Raw genomic sequence first — 25956 nt, 5'->3', positions numbered from 1 at the left:
AACTTCACTGCAACTCGACCACTGGTTGCTCCTAGCAACGTGTTTGCCCGCATCCGACACCAATTGTAAGGATTCCTCCTTGGGGATTAGCTCGGGGATCGTCCTGGACCACGCCACAGGATGCGTTTCTTCTCAATAAACCAGCAAGCAAACGGTTCTAATGCAAATCTGGCACCTTGCCAGTTTTATTACACAGGTTGCAGGGAAAGAAATAAACAAAAAGCAGGAACAAACAAAATCCTAGACCGTCTGGTCACTGACTAAACAGATCAGCTTGTCCTGACTAACAACCGCTAAGCTACCCTCAGCCGGTTAAACATATGTCCCCTGCAACCTTTTACTCACAATTCATGTCACTCTCTTTGAGCCACTCAGCTCGGGCTGTGTACTCCTCAGCAGCCTCTGTCTCTTCCCTACAGCCCACATGCTGTCTCCTAGGAAGAGCCCCAACTATTCTGTTCCTTTAGCTTTTAAACACACACTTTCCCTTCCTGATACCTCATTAATCAGGCCACAGGTGGAGCATTCTGCAGAGATAGCAAGGGAAATACACCCTTTCCTTGCCACACTGCCACAATATATTTTTATGCTATGCACATATTTATATTTCTTAATGCTATGCACATACTTATATTTTTACTAGGTGACAAAGAGTGTACTGTTTACATAGGGTGTTCTGATCCATTATACACCAATGGTTGATACAGGGTTTTATACCTATTATGGCCCCTTAACCCCTTAAGGACCAGGCCCATTTTGGCCTTAAGGACCAGACCAATTTTAGTTTTTTCCTCCTCACCTTCTAAAAATCATAACTCTCTTATATTTCCATCCACAGACCCATATGAGGGCTTGTTTTTTGCGTCACCAATTTTACTTTGTAATTACATCACTTATTTTACCATAAATTGTACGGCGCAACCAAACAAATATTATTTATGGGGGAAAATTGAAAAGAAAGCCGCAATTTAGCAAATTTTGGACGGTTTTGTTTACACGCTGTACATTTTCTGGTAAAAATGACAAGTTTTCTTTATTCTGTGGGTCAATACAATTAAAATGATACCCATGATTATATTCTTTTTTATAATTGTACCGCTTAAAAAAAATCTCAAACCATTTTAACAAAATTAGTATGTTTGAAATTGCCCTATTTTTGCCCATAACTTTCTCATTTTTCCATATATGGGGTGATATGAGGGCTCATTTTTTGCACCATGATCTGTAGTTTTTATCAGTATCACTTTTGCTTAGGTTTTACTTTATTAATTTTTTATAAATTTTTTTTGGAATAAAATGTGACAACAAAGCAGCAATTTTGGACATTTTTTTTTTTTTTTTTTACATTTACGCCGTTCACCGTATGGGATGATTAACAATATATTTTAATAATTCAGACTTTTACGCACGCGACAATACCAAATATGTGTGGTTTTTTTACGCTTTTTTGGGGGGAAAATGGGAAAAACAGACGTTTTACTTTTTTATTGGGGGATGGGATTTTTCTAATATTTTTACTTTATTATTTGACATTTTTTTTACATTTTTTTTTTTTTTTTTACACTTTTTATGTCCCCATAGGGGACTATTTATTGCAATCAGTTTATTGCTAATACTGTGCAGTGCTATGTATAGGACACAGCACTGCTTAGTATTATAGATGATCTTCTGCTCTGGTCTGCTCGATCTCAGACCAGAGCAGAAGACCCCGGGAGACGGCCGGAGCCAGTTGAGGGGACCTCCGGCTGCCATGCTGGATGATCGGCTCCCCGCGGCAGCGCTGCGGGCAATCCGATCATCCGTGCAAAGTACCGCGATGCTGCAGATGCCGTGATCTGTATTGATTACGGCATCGGAGGGGTTAATGGCGGACATCTGCGCGATCGCGGATGTCCACCATTACCGGTGGGTCCCTGGCTGCTGATAGCATCCGGGACCTGCCGGGCATGACGCAAGCACCGCTCCTGTGCTCGCGATCATGTCAGCGCGTAAATGTACGTCATGGTGCGTTAAGTACCACGTCACCATGACGTACATTTACGTCCATTGTCGTTAAGGGGTTAAGACTAGTGTTGAGCGGCATAGGCCATATTCGAATTCGCGAATATTCGCGAATATATGGACGAATATTCGCTAATATTCGCATATTCGTAATCTTCTCGCTGTATTTTCGCATGTGTAAATATTCGCGTGTGCGAAAATTAACATATGCGAAAATTCGCATATACGAAAATTAGCATATGCAAATTTTGCGCATGTGCGAAAATTCACACGCCGGTCTCACACAGTAGTATTAGAGCCTACTTTACACCACACAAGCTGGAAGCAGAGAGGGATGATCACTGTAATGTGTACTGTGAAAAAAAAAATAAAAAAAAAATAAAAAAAAAAAACGAATATTCGTAATTACGAATATATAGCGCTATATTCGCGAATATTCGCGAATTCGCGAATATGTGATATTCGCAAATAAAATTCGAATTGCGAATATTCGCGAGCAACACTAGTTAAGACACAGCATATCACTCCATATGTTATCACTATACAAGTTCCTATGAACACCACATACCTAACATGGTCTGATCATGACTAAAATAGTAATCTTGTTATCTGGTTATACTATACCATGCTGTTACACATCATAATACCACACCAGCATGTCCTCTTTTACATATCACCTTCATCTTTACCTATGACAATGTGAGTCTCCCCCTTACAATGTGATCACTATACAGGCAGTGCTTACTTTTTCTCTGCACTGATAAACAGATTAATATCCCTGTATAGTTCTCTATTAATATCTTGTCTCCCTCTTATGCCTCCTTATCCCCTAACAGTGCGATCCTCACAGGATTCACATAGCCTGAAGTGTCTAAGTGACTGTCAGTATCTCCTGACAGTGCGATCCTTATATACACAGTGCTCACAGCCCACACTGACCAGGCTGCCAATATCCCCTGACAGCACTATTTGCATATAGATAATAATCGCACAGCTTACACTGAATAGGAGCCTGTCTGTCCTCTGCCTGTGCGATCCTCACAGCACAGCGTTCACAAGTAAGGAGAAACCAAATTCAGAGCTGATTGGTAGAGGGCTGACCATGTGACCTCCTAGCATAGCAACGCGTCCAGGGCAACCAGCCCAGCTTCAGAGCTCACTGCTACCGTGTTTCCCCGAAAATAGTACCTACCCCGAAAATAGGCCCTAGCTGGATTATCGGGGTGGGCTGCAATATAAGCCCTACCCCGAAAATAAGGCCTAGACCAGTGGTCTCCAACCTGCGGACCTCCAGATGTTGAAGACCACTGACCTAGACAATGCTCGGGCTGCAAATATTTAAAAACAAACTTTAACTTACCTTCGTCCTCCGTTCCGCCGTTGCTAAGGAACCAGCCTCCCTGTCCTCCGCTGTTCTTGCTGCGGTCCTGGGGATGGGAACGTCACAGAGCCTTCAGCCTATCACCGGCCGCAGCGATGTTCCGCCTCAGCCGATGATAGGCTGAGCCCACTGTGATGTAAGAAGCCGGCCGGTTTCTTACATGACAGTCGGCTCAGCCTATTATTGGCCGAGGCGGGACATCGCTGCGGCCGGTGATAGGCTGAAGGCTCTGTGACGTCCCAACACCAGGAAGCAGCAAGAACAGCGGAGGGAACATGAGGCCGGTGCTTTAGCAACGGGGGAACGGAGGACGAAGGTAAGTTAAAGTTTGTTTTTTAATATTTGCAGCCCGGGCACAGGAATAGATACAGCGCAGCGGCTGACAATTGTTTGCAGGGGGGAGAGAAGCTGACAAATGATTAGTCCCCCGATGTGGGGTGCAGCGCTGGGCTGATAAACCGGCGAGGGGGGGGGCAGGGTCGTTGGGGGGCAGAGCTGCGCCCATCACATGTTGATAATGGGGGGGGGTGTAAATACCGTGGAACCGCCATGTTGTTCAATGTGCATACGTACTGTAATTAAATAAGCCCTACCCTGAAAATAGGCCCTAGTGTGTTTTTTGTGGCTAAATTTAATATAAGACCCGGTCCTATTTTCGGAGAAACACGATATTGACGTGCTTCTCACACAGGAAGTGCCTTGTTTACACTGTTCACATGCTGCGGCTGACAGCTTCCGGCCCACTGCGGTTCTCCAGCAGTTGCGAGCCATGGTCCAACACATAACCTGACCTTATATTACCACAATTTGCAATTGTATTGCTTCCTAATGTATATTCATACTGTATATTATATGTAGGTGCTGTTTCTGTTCCTGTACTTTGATTTTCAAGTTTGGATTGTTACTCCTCCCATGTGTTTTTGGCGCCCATTATTATACCATATAAACCTGCTATTGTTGTACTGTCCTTATCCTTATCTGAGGAAGGGAGGGATCCTCACGAAACCCGTAATCTTGTCCGTTTTATTTTTATTTTTTTTAAATAAAATGTCCTGCTGAGGACGTTCCTATTACCTTTGGCATCCGCCTCATCTGTCTACAAGAGTCTGCAGCGCCATACCTGAGGATTTTTTCCTGCTCTACTTCTAAATTAGACAGCAGTGGCCTTTGTGAGTCAGGATGCAGTGCTCAGCCGGCAGGGCAGATACTCCCTGAGCCAGTCTCTCAGAGGACAGCAGGGCTGTGGCACATTCCTATCCTACAAGTCCTGTTGGGTGCATTTACACCACGTTTTTGCAATACAGTTCCCGAATCAGGTTTTTGATGAAAAACTGCTTCCTCAAAACCGGACTAAACTCTGTCAAAATGTGTGTACAAATTTTAACCGGTATACAGTTAAAAACCGTATACGGTTTAAAAAAATTATGTCCGGTTGCATCCGTGTTTTAAGATAAAAAAGTATACGTTTTTAACTTTTCACTCCATTATGAATAAAGTTTCACTTGTTTGATTGAAATTCCAAGAAAAAAAACTGTGCAAAGTCAAAAATCGTATGGTGAAAACCGGATGGAACCGTATGCAAATACATTTCTGTACGGTTCCCATTGACTCCCATGTTACAAAAAAAAAATGTATACGGTTTAATACAGTTTTTCACCCGGACCAAAAAATGTGGTAGGCCACGGTTTTGGGTACGGGAAAAAAAACTTACAATACCTTACAGGATGCAAAACAGACACAACCTGATGCAAAGTTTTGGCATATGGTTTTCAATACGATCCTGTCTCCCTGGCTTCTGCTCCTCTCGGGCTTTGTTACCTCTGCTGTCCGGAGAGAGAAGGGGGAGGAGCGGAGAGCACACTGTCGGGTGTGAGCAGGAGAGCTTATGCAGAGGGACATGGCTCAACTGGAGGCTTAGTAAGTGGCCATGTGTCTCTATATGTGAGTTTGTGTGCATGTGAGCAGGGTGTCTCCAGCTGTTGCAAAACTACAACTCTCAGCATTACTAGACAGCCACTGACACTGGTTGTAGTTTTTCAACAGGTGGAGGCACCCTACTTGTAAACACTGTAGCCCAGATTTATCAAACTGTGTGAGAGAAAAAAATGGAGTGATTTTCCTACATCAACCAATCACAGCTCAGCCAACAAGCTCTGGTAAAGTGAAAGCTGAGCTGTGATTGGTTGATGTGGGAAAATCTCTCCACTTTTTCTCTCACCCAGTTTGATAAATCTGGGCCACAGTGTGTGTGTGGATGTATATACATGTGTACATAATTCTGTGATGTGCCTATTTGCTTTGTGTGTAAATCCTGTGGATGGGGCTATTTAATTTGCATGTGTGTGTGTGTATCTGTATAAAGTGTGTATATGTATGAAATCTCTACGCCATTTAGGCCACCGGCTAAGGCTCCTTTCACACTAGGAAAAAGACCTGATGTATAACACCCGTTATAAAATTGCGGGGGAAAATGGCCATTAAAAAAGCCCTAACTTACGTTAGTAAATCCTATTATAGTCTATGGGATTGTTCGAGAACGGGTTAAAACGTGTATTAGAACAAACCCATAGACTATAATGGGATTTACTAATGTAAGTTAGGGCTTTTCTAATGGCCATTTTACCCCGCGATTTTATAACGGGTGTTATACAACGGGTCCTTTTCATAGTGTGAAAGGAGCCTAAGTCCGCTCTGGCAAGTATTATACATCAGCGTCCCGGTCCAGACAACCCCTCTGATACTTTGTGCCTCTCGCAGGCCCATCTATTATGTCTCTGTGGCCCTTCCTGCCCCCGGCTTCAGAGAGGAGCGCAGGGGAGAAAACAGAGTCTTCTCAGCTGCTGCCTCATCACACTTGCAAACCTGTCCATATGCCTGTTCTAGGTGTGTTCCTCATCGACCCGTGTTCGTCACACAGCCTCCACTAATCTGTCGCGGCCAGTAAGTATGAGGCTAGAATTCCACTGAGGTTTTTGAACTACGCTTTTTTTAGGCTTAAAAACGCCAGAAAAACTGGCACTTTTTTCCCCAGCGTCTTGATGTTTTTTCTGGTATTTTTACCTTTTGCCTTTTTTGGCCCCTTTGGCGTATTTTTTTTTTCTTCAAAATTTGTTGGGTACCAAAAAAAAGTATACAGTAGGGATGGAGAAAAATTTATTTAACGGAATGTTAATTTTTTTAAATAAATTTTTAATAAAGTGTGTTTCATTCCCCCCCCCCCTCTTTTCCATTTTTTCCGGTAGTACTACTACTCCCAGCATGGATCAGACTGTTCCATGATGGGAGTAGTAGTACCTGTACTAATAGAAAGATCGTTCCTGGTGTCACTACTGACACCCGCTGCGATCGTCCATAATATAGCAGAGATGCGGAGCGGCTCTATACAGTGCCACGCTTTTTCCTGTGCTCCGCATCTCTGCACTATACTCTGGCCAGTAATGTGAATAGAACATCACTCATTCACATTTCCCACCCAGAGTGGGCATTGGCCATATGTTTGCAGCCAATCACCGCTCTCAGAGGGAAATATAAATCAGCAATGTTCTATTCACATCTCTGGCCGGAGTATAGAGCAGAGATGCGGAGCGCAGGAGAAAGCCGCTCCGTGTCTCTGCAATAGATAGGCCGATCGCAGTGGGTGTCAGTAGTGACATCCACTGTGATCTGTCCTTAACTGCAAGTACTACTCCCAACATAGAGCACACTCTGCTCCATGCTGGGAGCTGTAGTAACTGTATTAATAGACAGATCGCAGTAACTGTAACTTCTGACACCTGTTGTGATCTGTCCATTAATGCAGGTACTACAGCTCCCAGCATGGTGCTGAGTGTTCTCCATGTTGGGAGTAGTAGTACTTGCAGTTAAGGAAAGATCCCTGCCGTTGTCACTCCTGACACCCGCTGTGATCCTCCTGTATAATGTATAGGTGCGGCCGGACGCTCTTCTATGGTTCTCTGCACTGCCGTATATATATTTACCTATTTATATTTCCCACAGAGTTGTGATTGGCAGGAGCAATCTGGCCAATCTCAGCTCTCTGCGGGAAATAGGAATATGTGTATATATACATCAGGTGCAGGGGACCATAGAAGAGCGGCCAGCCGCATCTATACATTATACAGGAGGATCGCAATGGGCGATCTGTCAATTAGTACAGGTACTACTACTCCCATCATGGAACAGTGTGTTCCATGCTGGGAGTAGTAGTACTACCTAAAAAATGTTGAAAAAAAACTGAAAAACACACACACACTACATTTTTATTAACGTCGGCTACATTTTTATTGCCCTGTCCGCCCACATAAATTTATCCCTATTTAAAAATGATAAAAAAAATTTATTATAAAAAATATACATTTTGTTAAATAATTTTTTTTCCATCACTACTGTATCTTTTTTTATTTAATTTTTTTAATGGTACCCTACAAAATTTTAATAAAAAAGGTATCTCCATCACTTTTTTGGAAACCGCGAGCAAAAACGCAAGTTAAAACCAACATGGCGTTTTTCTTGGTGTTTTTGCTCTCCCATAGACTTCTATGGGAGGAAAATGCCATGTTTTCTGTGCAAAAAACGCCAGACTAGGTTTTGTTGGGCGTTTTGAAAAACCAGCCTCTGAGGCCAAAGTCTATGGGAAGGGGGCGTGACAGCGGTTGCGCCCCCCTTCCCATAGACTTTCGTTGAGGGGGCGGGCGTGACATCACGAGGGGGCGGCCTCGAACACAGAAGCCCGCAAACAGCGTCCGGAGTAATAAACTTCCGGACGCTGTGAGCGGAGCTCCGGAAGACAGGGCAGCGGAGAACCCCTTTAAATGATCTGCTGATCCTGTGTACAGCTGGTATCTACCACTATAAGGGGGAATATTGGTCTTTGTATAGTGTATTTTATTCAGTAACAGTATGGTAGTGTAAGTCAGGCATTAGTCAGTTGCAATGGTAGTCATGGTGTGGTAGTATTATTTGTTCCTCGCCAGTAACATAGACCAGATCAGTGTGCACCTGTGTATGTATTTCATTTTGAGGTGCTGACCCTTTTTTACTACTTAAGGACACAGGGCGTACAGGTATGCCCTGGCTCCCTGGTCCCACCGGGAGGGGGCTGGACTGGTATGCCTGCTGAAATCATTCAGCAGGCACCCTGTGCAAACCCCTGGGGGTCCAGACCGGTGATATGTGGCTATTCCGAGTCAAACGGGTCCCCAGTGACCCGGAAAATAAGGGGGATCAGAGGTGTCAGAAGTGACCGACCAATAGCAGATCGGGGGCGAGGGGGGGTTAATGTTCGGTTCCCCGCTCTGCCCACCCACTGTAGTCCGGGCAGAGCAGGGGAACCATCGGTGACTGGCGCCGGAGGTCAATTACCGGTGGCGATCAGCGGCGATGACGTGCGGCTCCCTGGTATGACGATCCTAGGGAAGCCAGTGAGTTGTTGCCTAGCAACATCTGGAGGACTACAGTTTGGAGACCACTATACAGTGGTCTCTAAACTGTAGCCCTCCAGATTTTGCAAAACTACAACTCCCAGCATGCCTAGTCAGCTGTTTGGGCATGCTGGGACTTGTAGTTTTGCAAGATTTAGAGGGGTACAGTTTGGAGATCACTGTGCAGTGGTCTCTTAACTGTGGCCCTCTAGATCTTGCAAAACTACAACTCCCAGCATGCCCATACAGCAGTTTGCTGTCTGGGCATACTGGGATGTGTAGTTTTGCAACAACTGGAGAGCCACAGTTTGGAGATCACTGTGCATTGGTTTCTAAACCATGGCCCTCTAAATCTTGCAAAACTACAACTCCCACCATGCACGAACAGCAAACGACTGTCTCGCCATGCTGGGAGTTGTAGTTGCGTACCTCCAGATGTTGCATAACTACATCTCCCAGCATGCCCTTCGGCAATCAGTACATGCTGGGAGTTGTAGTTTTGCACACTGGAGGCACACTGGTTAAAAAATACTGAGTTATGTAACAGAACCTAACTGAAGTGCGCCAGTGTGCCTCCAGCTGTTGCAAAAGTACAACTCCCAGCATGCCAGGTCTGTCAGTGCATGCTGGGAGTTGTAGTTTTGCAACAGCTGGAGGTTTGCCCCCTCCCCCCCCCCCCCCATGTACAGGGTATGTTTACATTGACAGGGGTTTACAGTGAGTTTCCTGCTTCAAGTTTGAGCTGCGGCAACTTTTCCGCCGCAGCGCAAACTCCTAGTGGGAAACTCACCTTAAACCCGCCCATGTGAATGTACCCTAAAAACACTACACTACACTAACACAAAATAAAGGGTAAAACACTGCTTATACACCCCCTTACACTGTCCCCCCCCCCTCCCCAATAAAAATGAAAAATGTATCGTATGGCAGGGTTTCCAAAACGGAGCCTCCGGCTGTTGCAAAACAACAACACCCAGCATTTCCGGATAGCCACTGACTGTCCAGGCATGCTGGGAGTTTAGCAACAGCTGGAGGCACCATGTTTGGGAATCACTGGTGTAGAATATGCCTATTTCCACCCCAATGCAAATCCCTAATTTAGTCCTCAAATGCGCATGGCGCTCTCACACTTCGGAGCCCTGTCGTATTTCAAGGAAACAGTTAAGGGTCACATATGGGGTATTTCCGTACTCGGGAACAATTGCATTACAAATTTTGGGGAGCTTATTCTCCTTCTACCTCTTATGGAAAGGAAAGGTTGGGGTCCTCAACAGCATGTTAGTGTAAAATTGTTTTTTTTTTTTTTTTTACGCTAACATGCTGGTGTTGCCCCATACTTTTCACAAGATGTAAAAGGAAAAAAGACGCCCAAAATTTGTAATACAATTTCTCCTGAGTACGGAAATACCTCAGGAGTGAGAGCGCACTACGTACATTTGAGGCCTAAATTGGTGATTTTCATTTTACAGTGGTTCTGACATAAAGGCAAAAAACGCTAAATAAATGAATACCCATGTGCTACCCCATTTTGGAATCTACAATCCTCACGGAATGTAACAAGGGGTATAGTGAGCCTTAATACTCCACAGGTGTTTGAAGAATTTTCATTAAAGTTGGATGGGAAAATAAAAAAGTAATTTTTTCTAACAAGGGAAAATAGGAAAAAAAGCCCTCCAAAATTTGTAACTCCATTTCTTCTGAGTAAGAGCAGACCCCATATGTGGATGTTAAGTGCTCTGTGGGCAAACTACAATGCTGGAAGAGAAGGAGTGACATTGGGCTTTTGGAGATAAAATTTGTCCGTAATTGAAGGCCACGTATGGCTGCAAAGCCCCCATAGTGCCAGGACAATGCATCCCCCCCCCCTATGTGACCCCATTTTGGAAATTATACCGCGGGGACTGATTCTAACGGGGTGCTGCGTGCAAGATCACGGGGGTCCCCAGCGGCGGGACCCCCGCGATCAGGCATCTTATCCCCAATACTTTGGATATGGGATAAAATGTCTTTAATTATTTGTACTGGTATTATTGGTTTCAGTATACAGGTTTTAGTCAGTAACACGGAGTATGTGTATGCAGGCCTGTTCCCCCGAAAAGGCATTTAGGGGTTATCCAGGGTTAGAAACACAGAGCTGATTTATTTAAAAAAACAGCACCACACCTGTCCTCTGCAGCTCAATTGCATTGTAGTGAATAGAACCAAATTGTAATACCACTCACAACCTGGGGAAGTAATGACAACTGTATTCATCATTCCCCTTAAAAAATGCTGGTTTATATGTGACTGTGTGTGAGACTGTTGGCATGCATGTATATATAGGGGTACATGCACGCTGAGGAATCTCTGTCCAGCGAAATTCCGGCAGAGATTTTGAGTGCTTTATACGCCGACTGAATAAGTTGGCGCTGGGAACATGCGGATATATCACACCCCTATGTCGGTACATACTAAGATCTGAGGGTCATAGAAGTGTGATTGCTGCAACCATACTGTACAGTTGCCTGCTGATAGTTGTGAGTATATTAAAGGAAGAGGTTGGATGAGATTAGGACGTGGATGAGGGTGTGATTGGGGGTGTTAGTGAGGGCGTGGTTAGGGGCATGGCTGGGGCTATGGGCTCTAGCCCCGGGTGTTTTGGAAATCTAGTAACGCCCCTGCTCATGTATAATGTATTTTTCTATTTCATGTCAGCTTCTTAGACTCTATTAGGGCAAATGAAACACAATGGAGAACCACTAACTTCAAGCATCTCACATTATGGTTGGCCCTGCCTGTCCATGTTCACTTTACATATTTTATATAGCTTTTATATATAGCTTTCGCCCATAGCAACCAATAATTTCTCTGATGCCTGTTTATAATGAAATAAGCAATCAGATTGGTTGCTGAGGGCAACTGGTCAACTTTTCCTCTGCACAAGTCTTGAGAAATCTCCCCTAATATATTAGCGTATTACTTATCTTTTAATGATTCTGAATAACCACCTGTGGCTAGAATTGTAGCCATAGGGGGAGATTTATCAAAACCTGTCCAGAGGAAAAGTTGCTGAGTTGCCCATAACAACCAATCAGATCGCTTTTTTATCATTTTTCAGAGACCTTTTCAAAAATGAAAGAAGCAATCTTATAGGTTGCTACGGGCAACTCAGAAACTTTTCCTCTGGGCAGGTTTTGATAAATCACCCTCATAGTTCTTTTTCTTGCTATTGGAAATAGTCAACAGGTTTGTCAACAGACAGCCCCATCCACTTTGTTGGAGTTTTATGTTACAGGACGTTATTTAATAGTACAAGGTGTAAAGGCTACAAGCAAGCTCTGTACAGATGCAGAAAAATGTCAGCTTCAAACCAATTATACAGGGTTAGTTTAAATGGGCACTCTCATTAAAACTAATTTTGCTATTGCACTCCTTATGGTAAATAAAAAATCTTTCTAATGAACTTTATTTAAAAAAATGAAGTTTTCTATGTTTTATTTGTGTTTAAAAGCTGCCATTAGGTGTCTCCTAGTGCTGGGCGGGGGGGGGGGGGCAGGCGGTAATACCGTGATACCGCGATAATAAAAAAAAAAAAATACTGTGATATTCATTTTAGGCCATACCGCCCAGCACTAGTGTCTCCCTATTTGTCCAGAGCACATTTTCCCCCATCTTCTGCACAGACTTTGGACTCCTGCTGGCCTGGCAGAAGTCCAAAAGCAGGAAGTGCTGAGGGGTGTGTGTGCAGCCTTAGCCAATCATAGCTCATCTCACACACTGAACTGCTGTGGGCTGTGTGTACCAGAGTGAGGGAAGAAGTTCTCCCCTTTATGGCTTCAGATGATGTCACGCCTGCTGGGAAATGCCCCTTCCCAGTCTGTGAGATTGAGCAGAAAATACAGAGCAATATCAAGATAGAAAACTATGAAATAATAAAAAATAAATGCAGGGGGTGTATTTAATGATGGGGAAGTGAACTTGGAGGTTTATAAAATTTAACAAGATCACGAGAGGTACTCTTTAAGAAAATAAATTTAGTTGTAAAGGTTACTACTCAACTAGGAGTAGCCTCATGGACCCTTGGCAAAGCGCAAAACGTTGGGGGAGGCTGGTGCTAAGATTTTATACAATGGTCATTCTATTACAATGACCTCATAAGGTGACATAAGATACACCCAATGTTATAATAGAAAGAGCTGGTAAGCTCCAGTTGGGAAGGTGTGAGACCTCCCAAGTGGGACGGGTTGATAGACCACCCACTGACTTGCAGAAGAACATTGTGGTTGTACATTCAAATGGGATAAGACTTAATCCCAATACTAAAAAAGTGAATGACCATTGATAATTTTAAATCATGTGTGTGTTTTTTCTATTGATTTCTATTAATTTTAAGGAACCCAATAAAAGTTATATTTTAGTGAGTCCCAAATAGAGTGCTTCTTTTCCCTAGGGGGTTACCCCAAGGTGGGGGGGGGGATCCTTTTGCTGTAGTAACAGATCTTATATGTTCTTGGAATCTAGTATTGGCCGGTCTGATTGTAATCCCTATATAGAATCTTTTACACTCACACATGATGGCATATACAAGGTTTTTCGTTCTGCAACACACAAATTTAAGTTCTCTCATAATGCCTCCTACACAAATGCTTTTTTCTGTCTGGTAGTGTGCATACCAATTGCGGCCACACTTCCAATTTCCCCTTACTTGCATTTTTTTCCAGCCATTTATCTGCTTTTTCTCTATTTCTGGAAAACCGGCTTCTGATCAATATATCTTTTAGGTTTTTTGTACGTTTAAATGTGATCATGACAAATGGACTTCAAAGGTGCAGTGGGTCTTTTGCGGTGAACAGGCACATCAGGTGAGTATAAAAGGTTTATTAAAATGCAACTCGTTTCAACGCACATGCGCGGCTTCATCAGGCATCAGAAGCCTGATGAAGCCGCGCATGTGCAGTGAAACGCGTTGCATTTTAATAAACCTTTTATACTCACCTGATGTGCCTGTTCCGAGTCAGCACCGCAAAAGACCCACCGCACCTTTGATATCCATTTGTCTCTATCTACTTGATTGGGAGGCTGCAGACCGGGCTCTAACAATCTTTACACGCTGTCCATTGTTGTATGTGAGCTCACACAACCACGTGGGGTAAGAGGCTTTAAAAAGAATCCTTCTACCCAGTCGGTTTTACGCTATGAAGCGCTCTCTTTTATATTTTTAAATGTGATCATGGGCTTTTGTAACCTTAGATTTCCTATAATTCCCCAATGGGTAAGGATAGATTTTTTATTAACTTCCGCTAATGGGCTATATTTAAAAGAAAATGTGAAGCGTCCTAAACCAGTTTCTGTATCTTGCTTAAACCTAGTATGTTTTATGTGGCTTTTTTTCAAGAGTGTTTTTCGATCTATCTAAGGCTTTCATGAGGACCTCGCTTGGATAACCTTGTTTTAGTAGGCGTTCGTTCTATTAGGGCATTTGCTTGTGACTCAAAAGAATGCTCTGAGCTATTTATGCACCTTAAGCGCAGAAATTGCCCATATGGTATCGCAGTTTTGGTGTGAATGGGGTGGTAGCTATTGAAATGTAGGATTGTGTTTGTTGCAGTTTAATTGGATTACAAGTAAGTTTAACATATGTCTTAATATCTCCTAGTTGGTGTTTTGCTTCGGCCTCATAATAGATTTCACTCATGACAACTGTCCTGCCTTTATCCGCGCTTTTTTATAATTAAATTATCTTGTTTTTTTTTTTAGCCATTGTAACTCTTTTTGTTCAGGCTCACTGATATTGGATACATTATGGGGGTATACTAGAGCTCTAACGTTGTCCAGTATTTTTTGCTGGAACAGGTCCAGGTTTCCTCCCGGTTGAAGGGTTGGGGAAAACCTGGATCTGTTCCCTCCAGTAAACTCTAGATGTTCTTCTTTAATAAATTCCTCTCCGGATTACAACCTAACAAATAAATCAAAGAGTCAAGACATTCTTTTTCCTGTTCTGTGCCCTCTTTTAAAGGGGTACTCCGGTGGAAAACATTTTTTTTCCAACTGGTGCCAGAAAGTTAAACAGATTTGTAGATTACTTCTATTTAAAAATCTTAACCCTTTCATTACTTATTAGCAGCTGTATGCTACAGAGGAAATTCTATTCTTTTTAAATTAATTTTTTGTCTTGTCTGATGCCCATATCAGAAATTGTCCAGAGCAGGAGAAAATCCCCCTAGCAAACCTATGCTGCTCTGGACAGTTCCAGACATGGACAGAGGTGTCAGCAGAGAGCACTGTGGACAAGACAAAAAAGAAATTAAAAAAGAATAGAATTTCCTCAGTATCATTCAGCTGCTGATAAGTACTGAAAGGATTAAGATTTTTTTAATAGAAGTAATTTACAAATCTGTTTAATTTTCTGGCACCAGTTCATTTAAAAAAAAGTTCTCCACAGGAGTACCCTTTTAATACCGTGAAACCCAGTGGTCCTATCTCTGTAGGGATTTCTCCTTTTTTTTGTTTATTTCTTTTTCAACTGAGGCACTGTTTTGTATAGCAAAAAATGTTTTTACATTTTATTTGCATATACTCTTAAATAAATCTATCTCAAAATCCTCAAGATGAGGGGCGGAGCCGTGACGTAACGATGCTCCGGCCCCTGTATTGCCCGTCATTACGTGCAGAGCGATCTCGCTCTGCGCAGTAATGATAGTGGGGTGCTGCAGCAGCGATCCCCGGGGTCCCCAGCAGCGGGACCCCGGCGATCTGACATCTTATCCCCTATCCTTTGGATAGGGGATAAGATGTCTAGGGGCGGAGTACCCCTTTAAGGACCCTTAAGCCAATTTTCACTGTAGGACCCGGCCATTTTTTGCACATCTGACCACTGTCACTTTAAAGATTAATAACTCTAAGATGCTTTTACCTTTCATTCTGGTTCCGAGATTGTTTTATCGTGACATATTCTACTTTGTTAGTGGTAAAATTTTGTCGATATTTCATCATTTCTTGGTGAAAAATTCAAAAATTTGATGAAAAAATTCTAAATTTTGCATTTTTTTTTTTTACTTTGAAGCTCTCTGCTTATAAGGAAAATGAATATTACAAATAAATTATATTTTGATTCACATATACAATATGTCTGCTTTATGTTTCCATCATAAAGTTGACATGTTTTTACTTTTGGAAGTCATCAGAGGGCTTCAAAGTATAGCTGCAATTTTCCATTTTCCAATTTTCCCATTTTTCAGGGACCAGTTCAGTTTTGAAGTGGATTTGAAGGGCCTTCATACCCCACAAATGACCCCATTATAAAAACTGCACCCCTAAAAAGTATTCAAAAGGTTTGTTAACCCTTTAGGTGTTTCTCAGGAATAGCAGCAAATTGAAGGAGAAAATTCAAAATCTTCATTTTTTACACTGGCATGTTCTTGTAGACCCAGTTATTGAATTTTTACAAGGGGTAAAAGGAGAGAAATCTTCCTAAAATGTGTAACCCAATTTCTCTTGAGTAAGGAAATATCTCATATGTGTATGTCAAGTGTTCGGCGGGCTCAGAAGGGAAGGAGCGACAGTGGGATTTTGGAGAGTACGTTTTTCTGAAATGGTTTTTGGGAGGCATGTCACAGTTAGGAAGCACCTATGGTGCCAGAACAGCAAAAAAAAAAAACACATGGCATACTATTTTGGAAACTACACCCCTCAAGGAACGTAACAAGGGGTCCAGTGACCCTTAACACCCCACAGGTGTTTGACGATTTTTTGTTAAAGTTGGATGTGTAAATGATTTTTTTTTTTCACTAAAATGCTAGTTTTCCCTCAAAAAATTTTTTTTACATGGGGTAATAGGACAAAATGCCCCGCAAAATTTGTAACCCCGTCTCTTCTGAGTATGGAAATACCCATGTGTGGATGTCAAGTGCTCCGCTGATGCACTACAATGCTCAGAAGAGGAGCGCCATTGAGCTTTTGGGAAAAAAAATTGTTTGGAATGGAAGTCAGGGGCCATGTTACAAAGCCCCCCTTGGTGCCAGAACAGTGGACCCCCCCCCCACATGTGACCCTATTTTGGAAACTACATCCCTCATAGAATTTAATAAGGGGTGCAGAGAGTATTTACACCCCACTGGCGTTTGACAGATCTTTGGAACAGTGGGCTGTGCAAATGAAAAATTTAATTTTTCATTTTCACGGACCACTGTTCCAAAAATCTGTCAGACACCTGTGGGGCGTAAATGCTCACTGTACCCCTTATAACATTACGTGAGGGGTGTAGTTTCCAAAATGTGGGGGGGGTCCATTGTTCTGGCACTATGGGGGCTTTGTAAACACGTGGCCTTCAATTCCGGACAAATTTTCTCTTCAAAATCCCAATGGCGCCCCTTCTCTTCTGAGCATTATAGTGCACCAGCAGAGCACTTTACATCCACATATGGGGTATGTTCTTACCCAGAAGAAATGGGGTTACAAATTTTGGGGGGCTTTTTTCCTATTTTCCCTTATGAAAATGAAAAATTTAGGGTAACACCAGCATTTTAGTGACATTTTTTTTTCACTTTTCCATCCGACTTTGAAAAATTTTCATTAAACACCTGTGGGGTGTTAAGGCTCACTATACTCCTTATTACGTTCTGTGAGGGGTGTAGTTTCCAAAATGGGGTCACATGTGGGTATTTCTTTTTTTGCGTTTATGTCAGAACCGCTGTAAAATCAGCCACCCCTGTGCTATCACCAATTTAGGCCTCAAATGTACATGGTGCACTCTCACTCCTGAGCCTTATTGTGTGCCCGCAGAGCATTTTACGCCCACATACTCAAAAGGAAAAAAAGACCCCCAAAATTTGTAATGCAATTTCTCTTAACGCTTGTGAAAATAAAAAGTATGGGGCAACACCAGCATGTTAGTGTAATTTTTTTTTATTTTTTTACACTAACAAGCTGGTGTAGCCCCCAACTTTTCCTTTTCATAAGGGGTAAAAGGAGAAAAAGCCCCCCAAAATTTGTAGTGCAATTTCTCCCGAGTACGGAAATACCCCATATGTGGCCCTAAACTGTTTCCTTGAAATATGACAGGGCTCCGAAGTAAGAGAGCGCCATGCGCATTTGAGGACTAAATTAGGGATTGCATAGGGGTGGACATAGGGGTATTCTACGCCAGTGATTCCCAAACAGGGTGCCTCCAGCTGTTGCTAAATTCCCAGCATGCCTGGACAGTCAGTGGCTGTCCGGAAATGCTGGGAGTTGTTGTTTTGCAATAGCTGGAGGCACACTGGTTGGAAAATACTGAGTCAGGAAACAGAATCTAACTGAAGGTTTTCCAACCAGTGTGCCTCCAGCTGTTGCAAAAGTACAACTCCCAGCATGCACGGTCTATCAGTACATGCTGGGAGTTGTAGTTTTGAAACAGCTGGAGGTTTGCCCCCCCCCCCCCCCATGTGAATGTACAGGGTACATTCACAAAGGCAGCTTTACAGTAAGTTTCCTGCTCCAAGTTCGGGCTGCAGCAAATTTTTCGCCGCAGCGCAAACTCCTAGTGGGAAACTCTACCGTAACATGCCAGTGTGAATGAACCCTTAAAACATTACACTAACACATAATAAAGTGTAAGGGGTGTATGTGTAGTGTTTTACTCTTTATTATGTGTTAGTGTAGTGTTTTAAGGGTTCATTCACACTGGCATGTTACGGTGAGTTTCCCGCTAGGAGTTTGCGCTGCGGCGAAAAATTTGCCGCAGCCCAAACTTGGAGCAGGAAACTTACTGTAAACCTGCCTGTGTGAATGTACCCTGTACATTCACATGGGGGGGGGGGGGGGGGCGGAAAACCTCCAGCTGTTTCAAAACTACAACTCCCAGCATGTACTGACAGACCGTGCATGCTGGGAGTTGTACTTTTGCAACAGCTGGAGGCACACTGGTTGGAAAACCTTCAGTTAGATTCTGTTTCCTAACTCAGTATTTTCCAACCAGTGTGCCTTCAGCTGTTGCAAAACTACAACTCCCAGCATGTACTGATCGCCGAAGGGTATTGCTGGGAGATGTAGTTATGCAATAGTTGGAGGTATGCAACTACAACTCCCAGCATGCCGAGACAGCTGTTTGGGCATGCTGGGATTTGCAGTTTTGCAACATCTGGAGGGCTATAGTTTTAGAGAACACTGCAAAGGGATATCCAAAACTGTGGTCCTTTAGCTGTTGGAAAACTTCAAATCACAGCATGCCCAGACAGCATACAGCTGTTTGGGCATGCTAGGAGTTGTAGTTTTGCAAGATCTGGAGGGATACAGTTTAGAGACCACTGTATAAAGGTCTCAAACTGTAGCCCTCCAGCTGTTGCAAAACTACATATTCCAGCATGCCCAAACAGCTGTCTGGGCATGCTGGGAGTTGTAGTTTTGCAACATCTGGAGGGCTACAGTTAGAGACCACCGTATAGTGGTCTCAAACTGTACCCTCCAGATGTTGCTAGGCAACTCACCGGCTTCCGTACGATCCAGCTGCACGACATAGCCGTGCCGAACTCAGTCGCCCACTGCCTCTGTCGCCCGTCCAGATGGGTAGGTGGATCTTCGGTGCTGGTCCCCGTCGTTTCCCCTTCTCCCCCGCCTATTGTGGGTGGGCAGGACGGGGAAAACAAAAGTTAACCCCCCCCCCCGGCCCTGATCTGCTATTGGCCATTGCTTCTGGCGACCAATAGCAGGGATAGAAGGGGTGGCACCCCTGCCACCTCACTCCTATCCCCTCAGGGGGATTGTGGGTGTCTTAGACAACCTCGATCCCCCTTATATTCCGGGTCACCATAGACCCGTATGAGCCGGAATCGACGCAAATCGCAAGTGTGAATTCACTTGCGATTTGCCGCGATCGCCGACATGGGGGGGGGGGGTCTGATGACCCCCCTGGGCGTTTGCACGGGATGCCTGCTGAATTATTTCAGCAGGCATCCTGGTCCGATCCCTGCCAAGCGCGCGTCGGGGGCCGGAATTTTCCATGACGTACGCGTACGTCATGGGTCCTTAAGTACCAGGGTGTCATGACGTACGCTTAAGTCAAGGGTCCTTAAGAGGTTAATTTGGCAACACTGTCAGTTTTAGAACCTTCTAAAAGAAAGTTAGACAGAGGATATAAAAGCCAGGGGTCAAGTCCTGGAAAGAAAAGTGTGGGAACTCACCCAAGATTTCTAATACACACACCCCCCTCCCCCCAGTTTGCGCAAGAAAAAAAAAATGTCCAAGCTAAAACTTGACATCCGGCACGTTTCCAGAATTCTTACAGGCCACAGGCACACAGCTGCCTACGGAGTATAAGAGTGACACACTGTAACAAACCTACTCCTCATGTAGTCTCCTTACTACTGGGGTGACACACTGTAACAAATCTCCTTACTACTGGGGTGACACATTGTAACAAACCTCCTCCTCATGTAATTACCTTACTACTGTGGTGACACACTGTAACAAACCTCCTCATGTAATCTCCTTAATACTACTGTTGTGACACACTGTAACAAACCTCTTCATGTAATCTCCTTAATACTACTGGGGTGACACACTGTAACAAAACTCCTCCTCATGTAATCTCCTTAATACTACTGGGGTGACACACTGTAACAAAACTCCTCCTCATATAATCTCCTTACTACTAGGGTGACTCACTGTAACAAATCTCCTCCTCATGTAATCTCCTTAATACTACTGGGGTGACACACTGTAACAAACCTCCTCATGTAATTACCATACTACTGTGGTGACACACTGTAACAAATCTTCTTCCATGTAATTACCTAATTAGATTTACATGTGACCTCTGCTCCAGCTCAGCCCCGCCTCCTCCACAGCATCACACAGGTCCTTCAACCACGATCTTTCCTCTCCTCTACAGCTAAGCTCCGCCCCCAACATGTGATGGTGACCTCATCACAGGTCCTACATCTCCAGCATCTAGCAGTCCGGGCCAGGGGAGGAGACGGAGGGAGGGTAAGAATAATTCACAGGTCGGTCCTGCAGGACTAGTGTAAGGCTGGGTCCACACTACGTTTTGTCCCATACGGGAGCGCATACGGCAGGGGGGAGCTAAAAGCTCGCGCTCCCGTATGTGACCGTATGCGCTCCCGTATGCCATTCATTTCAATGAGCCGACCGGAGTGAAACGTTCGGTCCGGTCGGCTCATTTTTGCGCCGTATGCGCTTTTACAACCGGACCTAAAACTGTGGTTGACCACAGTTTTAGGTCCGGTTGTAAAAGCGCATACGGCGCAAAAATGAGCCGACCGGACCGAACGTTTCACTCCGGTCGGCTCATTGAAATGAATGGCATACGGGAGCGCATACGGGAGCGCGAGCTTTTAGCTCCCCCCTGCCGTATGCGCTCCCGTATGGGACAAAACGTAGTGTGGACCCAGCCTAACAGGGACTGCGTTCCTCCTCTGGAAAAAGCAAAGGAACGCTGTTCCTGGGGGTTCCTGCAGGACTCGAGCCCTGATAAAAGCCCTGTGTTTTTAGTAACAGAGTTGAGTTTTAGTTGACAAAGGGAAAGAGCTGAGTCTGAGAAACTGAGGATTAAAAGCTGCATTTTCCTAGTCAAGACCCACAGGATCAAATAAAGTGGTACAGTATTAGTGGAGAGAGATTTTCTGTGGGCTCCACTACAAAAGACTGAGTGACAGTGGCCTACGATCCTGGTTCAGTTACCTCACCTGTGGAAATAGTACCCCACCAAGATGCAACTTGGTTGATGCACCTCAGATGGGCCAAGTAAATGTTGTAGGGATCCTACAAGTTTAGCTAGATACATCCCTGGGAAGTTCACTATGGAAAATAGGCCTTCCACTAGAACACCCCTAAGAGGTTTGTAAAGCTCATTACATTACAGTCAGTCTGCATTCCCAAGGAATTCAGAATCATCCAGGTACAGAGAGAGTACTGGAGCAAAGACAAAACATTTCAAAGCCAAAACACAGGGAAGATGGCACATTGAGCAGCACCTCTCTGCATGGTCTGTATGCACATGGGTAAGACATTTTCACCAGCCATCAGCGGAAGAACTGTATGTAACATTCTGCCATTCCATCAAGTAAAGAACATATTGCACCTTCTCACTTAAGATTTCCACTCAATTGTCGGTCCTGCTAATGGGAACAGTGTACCTGCTGTCGAAAAAGTACAGGAACTCCGTTCCCATGCGTTCCTGCAGGACTTGAGCCCTGCACCTTCTCCTCTTCTCCCTGTGTTTGGTATCCCACACAATCAAAGGCACTCGAACAGCACAGAGGCGCACCTCAAGGGACCCGCTCGAATACAACACCTTGCAGGTCCTTTATTGACAAAGCCTTTGGGTGCCCAGGGAGAATTTTTTATGTCCCACCAGGCACATTTATCAAGTATAACAACAAGCTCCAGCAGCCCCCCTGGGTCGCCACACAAGCACCATAAATTATGTTTAAAATTTATTGTACTGGTTTTAGCACTTAAAGTGTTGTATTGGTATAATTGTGGGGAATTTCTCATTTATGGTCTACTCTCCGTGCAGGTTTAGAATCGTGCAGTGATTTTGACGTGCGTGCAAAGTTTAGTTTGTGCCAGATAGATGCTTTTGTACGGAGTTACCATGTAAAAGAGGTTATATGCAACAAATTTGTGACTTTTTCAAAAAGTCTCATTGATAAATCACTAACCACTGCAGAAACTCTTTAAAAGCAGTCCACAATCTGATTATGGTTCTAAAATGGCCAAAATAAAAAGTTACATGGAAACAGGCTGCGACAATTTATGCGACAAATTTAGACTAAAAAAAAAACAGGGTAAACAGTTTGATGAATTCCCCTTTTTGTGCATATTTTTAGCAAGTTACTTTAACTTTATTTATATATTTTTTTTGGTCTTATTAGGACACCTTTACTTTGTCATATTAATTTTTCTTTTATACTGCTCTTGGATACCTACAATATGTATTCCAGTGCATCATGGCATCACAAGGCTGGCAGAGGTGTAACTTGTAGATTCTGGGCCCAGATGCAAAATTTGCAACAGGGTCCTCATGTGCCAATTTTAATACTGGCAGATGCGCTTTGGGGCCCCCCTTAGGCACCAGGGCCCCACTTCGACTGCTACCTCTGCACTCTCTATAACTATGCCCCTGGAACTGAATGTCAACTGCTGTGCCTTTGCAATCACACATTTACACCAAATAGCACTAGTTAAAGGGGTATTCCAAGATTTATTTTTATTTGACTGTGCTACAGTGGCTGTAAAGTGAGTGTAGTTCGTAATATAGTGTCTGTACCTGTGTTTGATGGATGGTCTCGCAATTCTTATGTGATCTTTACCTGGATGTTTATTTTTAGCAGCATTCAAAATGATTAATGTCTCAGCTTTTCCCAGGTTACAGTGTTGCCCGACACATTACTTGTCAGGTGTTGAAACGTAGCCTGTCTGAACTGCAATGGGTGGAGCTACTGATGCGTGGGAGGGAGATCATTCTCCACAGGGCTGCAGGGAATTGTAGTTTCAAGCACAGCACAGCATGCAAGGCAGCTCAGCTGTGCTACAATGGGTGGGGTGGCTGATGTGAGGGAGGAAGCAAAGTGATCTTGGGACTTGTAGTTGGAGGGAGGGAACTCCAACAGGAAATCACCATTGCACAAAAAGAAAACAGCAGCTTTATGGTAGGCTCACAACACAGCCATTTAGCCCCAAGACAAGCAGGGATCCTTACTAAGCATGTCCATTACTGTCTGGCAGGTAAGTACTAAAGTCACCTTATGTTGGATAACCCTTTTAATAATAAGGGCTAATAATTAAGCATCCATCTTGCCTTATTTGACAAATCAATAAAGTTCCTTTGCAGGCTTGTATGTAAACATCTAGTTGTCTATTGATCAATAAATATATATATAAAATTTTTTTTTTGTCTGCAGTGAATTTGCCATCAAGATTGCTCAGACACTTGATAACAATGCCAACACTATGCTCAAGACCATAAATCTTTCTGGAAATCATATAGAAGATAAAGGTACATCAATATGTGTGTAAAGTCCTGGTTGGACTTGATGGACGTATGTCTTTTTTTCAACCATACTAACTATGTAACTATGTAAATATGTGTGTTACGGTCACTTAAAAAAAAAAAAAACTTTTGACAGGTCTCAGTGCTGAGACCCCCACCAACCAGGAGTATGAAAGGAGAGAACTCCCTGATCCTCAATGATCTTTGTCTTTCTGCTTAATTATGTATCTGTAAGATAGGAAAACAAAGATCGCTAAGAGCCGGGTAGTAAATCACGCTACAGCACACTTATCCTTGCTTGTTCTCCTGATAGCAAGGTTAAATGGGTACTCCGCTGCTCCAGCGTTCAGAGCATTTTGTTCCAACCGCTTGGAACGGGAGACGGGGGTCGTGACGTCACGGCCACGCACCCCAAATTTTTACTTTTAATTAATACTGTATTAGGTCCTAAACCAACTGTACAATGTAACCCTTCAAACAGTCTTGCCTGCAAGCACACAGACCCAAACAGGAAGGCATCACAATTCTGTCATTTTGGGTTTATTGTATTAATTAACATACAGCAATAAGTTCCACTTGCAGCATGCAGTATAACAGGTTCTTTACATAAACATAACTTCTGAGCTTCTCACCCAAAACTTGGCATGTTCAGCCCCAAACTTTTTCGGTGCAGTGCATCAGTATCCAACGTACCACAGACAAGCTGATCTGCTTTAGAGCAACTTCTCTCTGCTGTTTTAAGTGCGGATATTCGAATAGCGAATTTTTATCATGAATATCGGCATTTCGCTAATATTTAGAATATATATATATATATTTTTTTTTTCATCCCGCCCTGCTTTCAGGTGGTCCAAAGAAGGCAAATATGCAAATATTAGAAAATTTGCGAATATTGGCACTTCCAGAGGACACTGATCCCTCCCTTCTTTTAGCTTGTGGGCCAATGAGAAGGATGCAAATACAGTTGTCAGAGGTCAGCAACATCCCTAGCAATCAATAGGAAAGTGGTTAGTTGAAAGATATAATCGTGCATTTTGCTAATTTCATTCCAAATTTCGCATGGAAAAAAAAGTTAACGAATATGCAAAATTTGCAAATAAAGGATGAATATTCGTCCATATATTTGCGAAATATCGCAAATTAGAATATGGCCTATGCCGCTCATCACTACTCTTTATCTTCAGAACCTTCAGTCACTCCAAAAGCCTGGACCCAAACTCCAGTCTTATGTTACTCAGGCAAGAAGCCTTAGTGATACCTACCTCCATTTCATCAGCTACTTGTTCACACAACATAAAGTAATAAGTCAGCTTGATCAATTGTAACAATCAGAAAATAAAACATAGCAGTTTAAAAAGAGTTCCTCACCAGGGCCGGAATGGAGGAATATTATCACCATACATACTACCATGGTACTGTTACTGACCAATTCCTGTATACTGAGACCAATCTTTTCTGATCAGCATCATCTTCTTTCCTTTTCTTTTCCATGCAGCTCAGACCTCCATGACTGCTTCTTCCAGCTAAAACGTAATATTTTCTGCATCTGCAAGACAAACATGTTAGACTTCACATTTTCCAGTGCCCTCCTCTCCTCTACACAATCTCCCCATCTATTGGCCCCCCAGCTTTGGTGTCCCACACAGTAAAAGTGGGCAGGATAGTAGGTCCCCCATTAAGTAGGTATATCCCCCAGAGTAGACAGGTAGATGTGTTAGTTCCTTTTTAGGTAGTTCCACCCCATAGGCAGGTATATAGGCAGGTAGGTAAATATGTTGTTAGGTTGGTAGCTAGTCAGGTAGATAGCTTTGCAGGTAAGTAGGTATGTAGCTAGCTAGGCAGGTAAGTAAGTAGGTAGCCAGGTAGATAAACAGGGAGGTAGCTGAGTAGATAGGTAGCCAGGTAAATAGGTAGCCAGGTAGGTCAATAAGTAGATTGGTAGGTAGCTCAATGAGTCAGACATGAGTCATGACATCATTTATTTATTTCTGAAATACTACCTGTACCATGTGCCACACCAGGGAGGCAGCAGGAGATTAGGGAGGTAAAGTTTCTAGGAAACTGGTGTGGAAAGGAGGGGTTTGGGTTCATGGAGAACTGGGCCGATTGCCAGGCTGCACCTCAATGAGGAATGTGCAGCTTTGTTTGGGGAGAAGATGGCCAGAAGAGGGGAAAAGTGTTTAAAC

General features: G+C 43.5%; 1 protein-coding gene across 6 annotated transcripts in view; it reads left to right on the top strand.

The window, feature by feature from the left end:
• The window catches only part of LOC130277031 (capping protein, Arp2/3 and myosin-I linker protein 3-like), a 530598-nt gene that overhangs the window by 232238 nt on the left and 272404 nt on the right, over nucleotides 1-25956 (top strand). For all 6 annotated transcript variants that reach the window (XM_056527256.1, XM_056527257.1, XM_056527255.1 and 3 more), the window contains one exon: nucleotides 23682-23776. In XM_056527256.1, coding sequence (XP_056383231.1) covers nucleotides 23682-23776 — 95 coding nt within the window. The remainder of the gene's footprint in view (nucleotides 1-23681; nucleotides 23777-25956) is intronic.

The sequence above is a fragment of the Hyla sarda genome, chromosome 6, assembly GCF_029499605.1.
Source record: "Hyla sarda isolate aHylSar1 chromosome 6, aHylSar1.hap1, whole genome shotgun sequence".
NCBI classification, from domain to species: Eukaryota; Metazoa; Chordata; class Amphibia; order Anura; family Hylidae; genus Hyla; species Hyla sarda.
The sequence above is the reverse complement of the archived record's forward strand: the minus strand, read 5'-3'. Positions and strand labels throughout refer to the sequence as shown.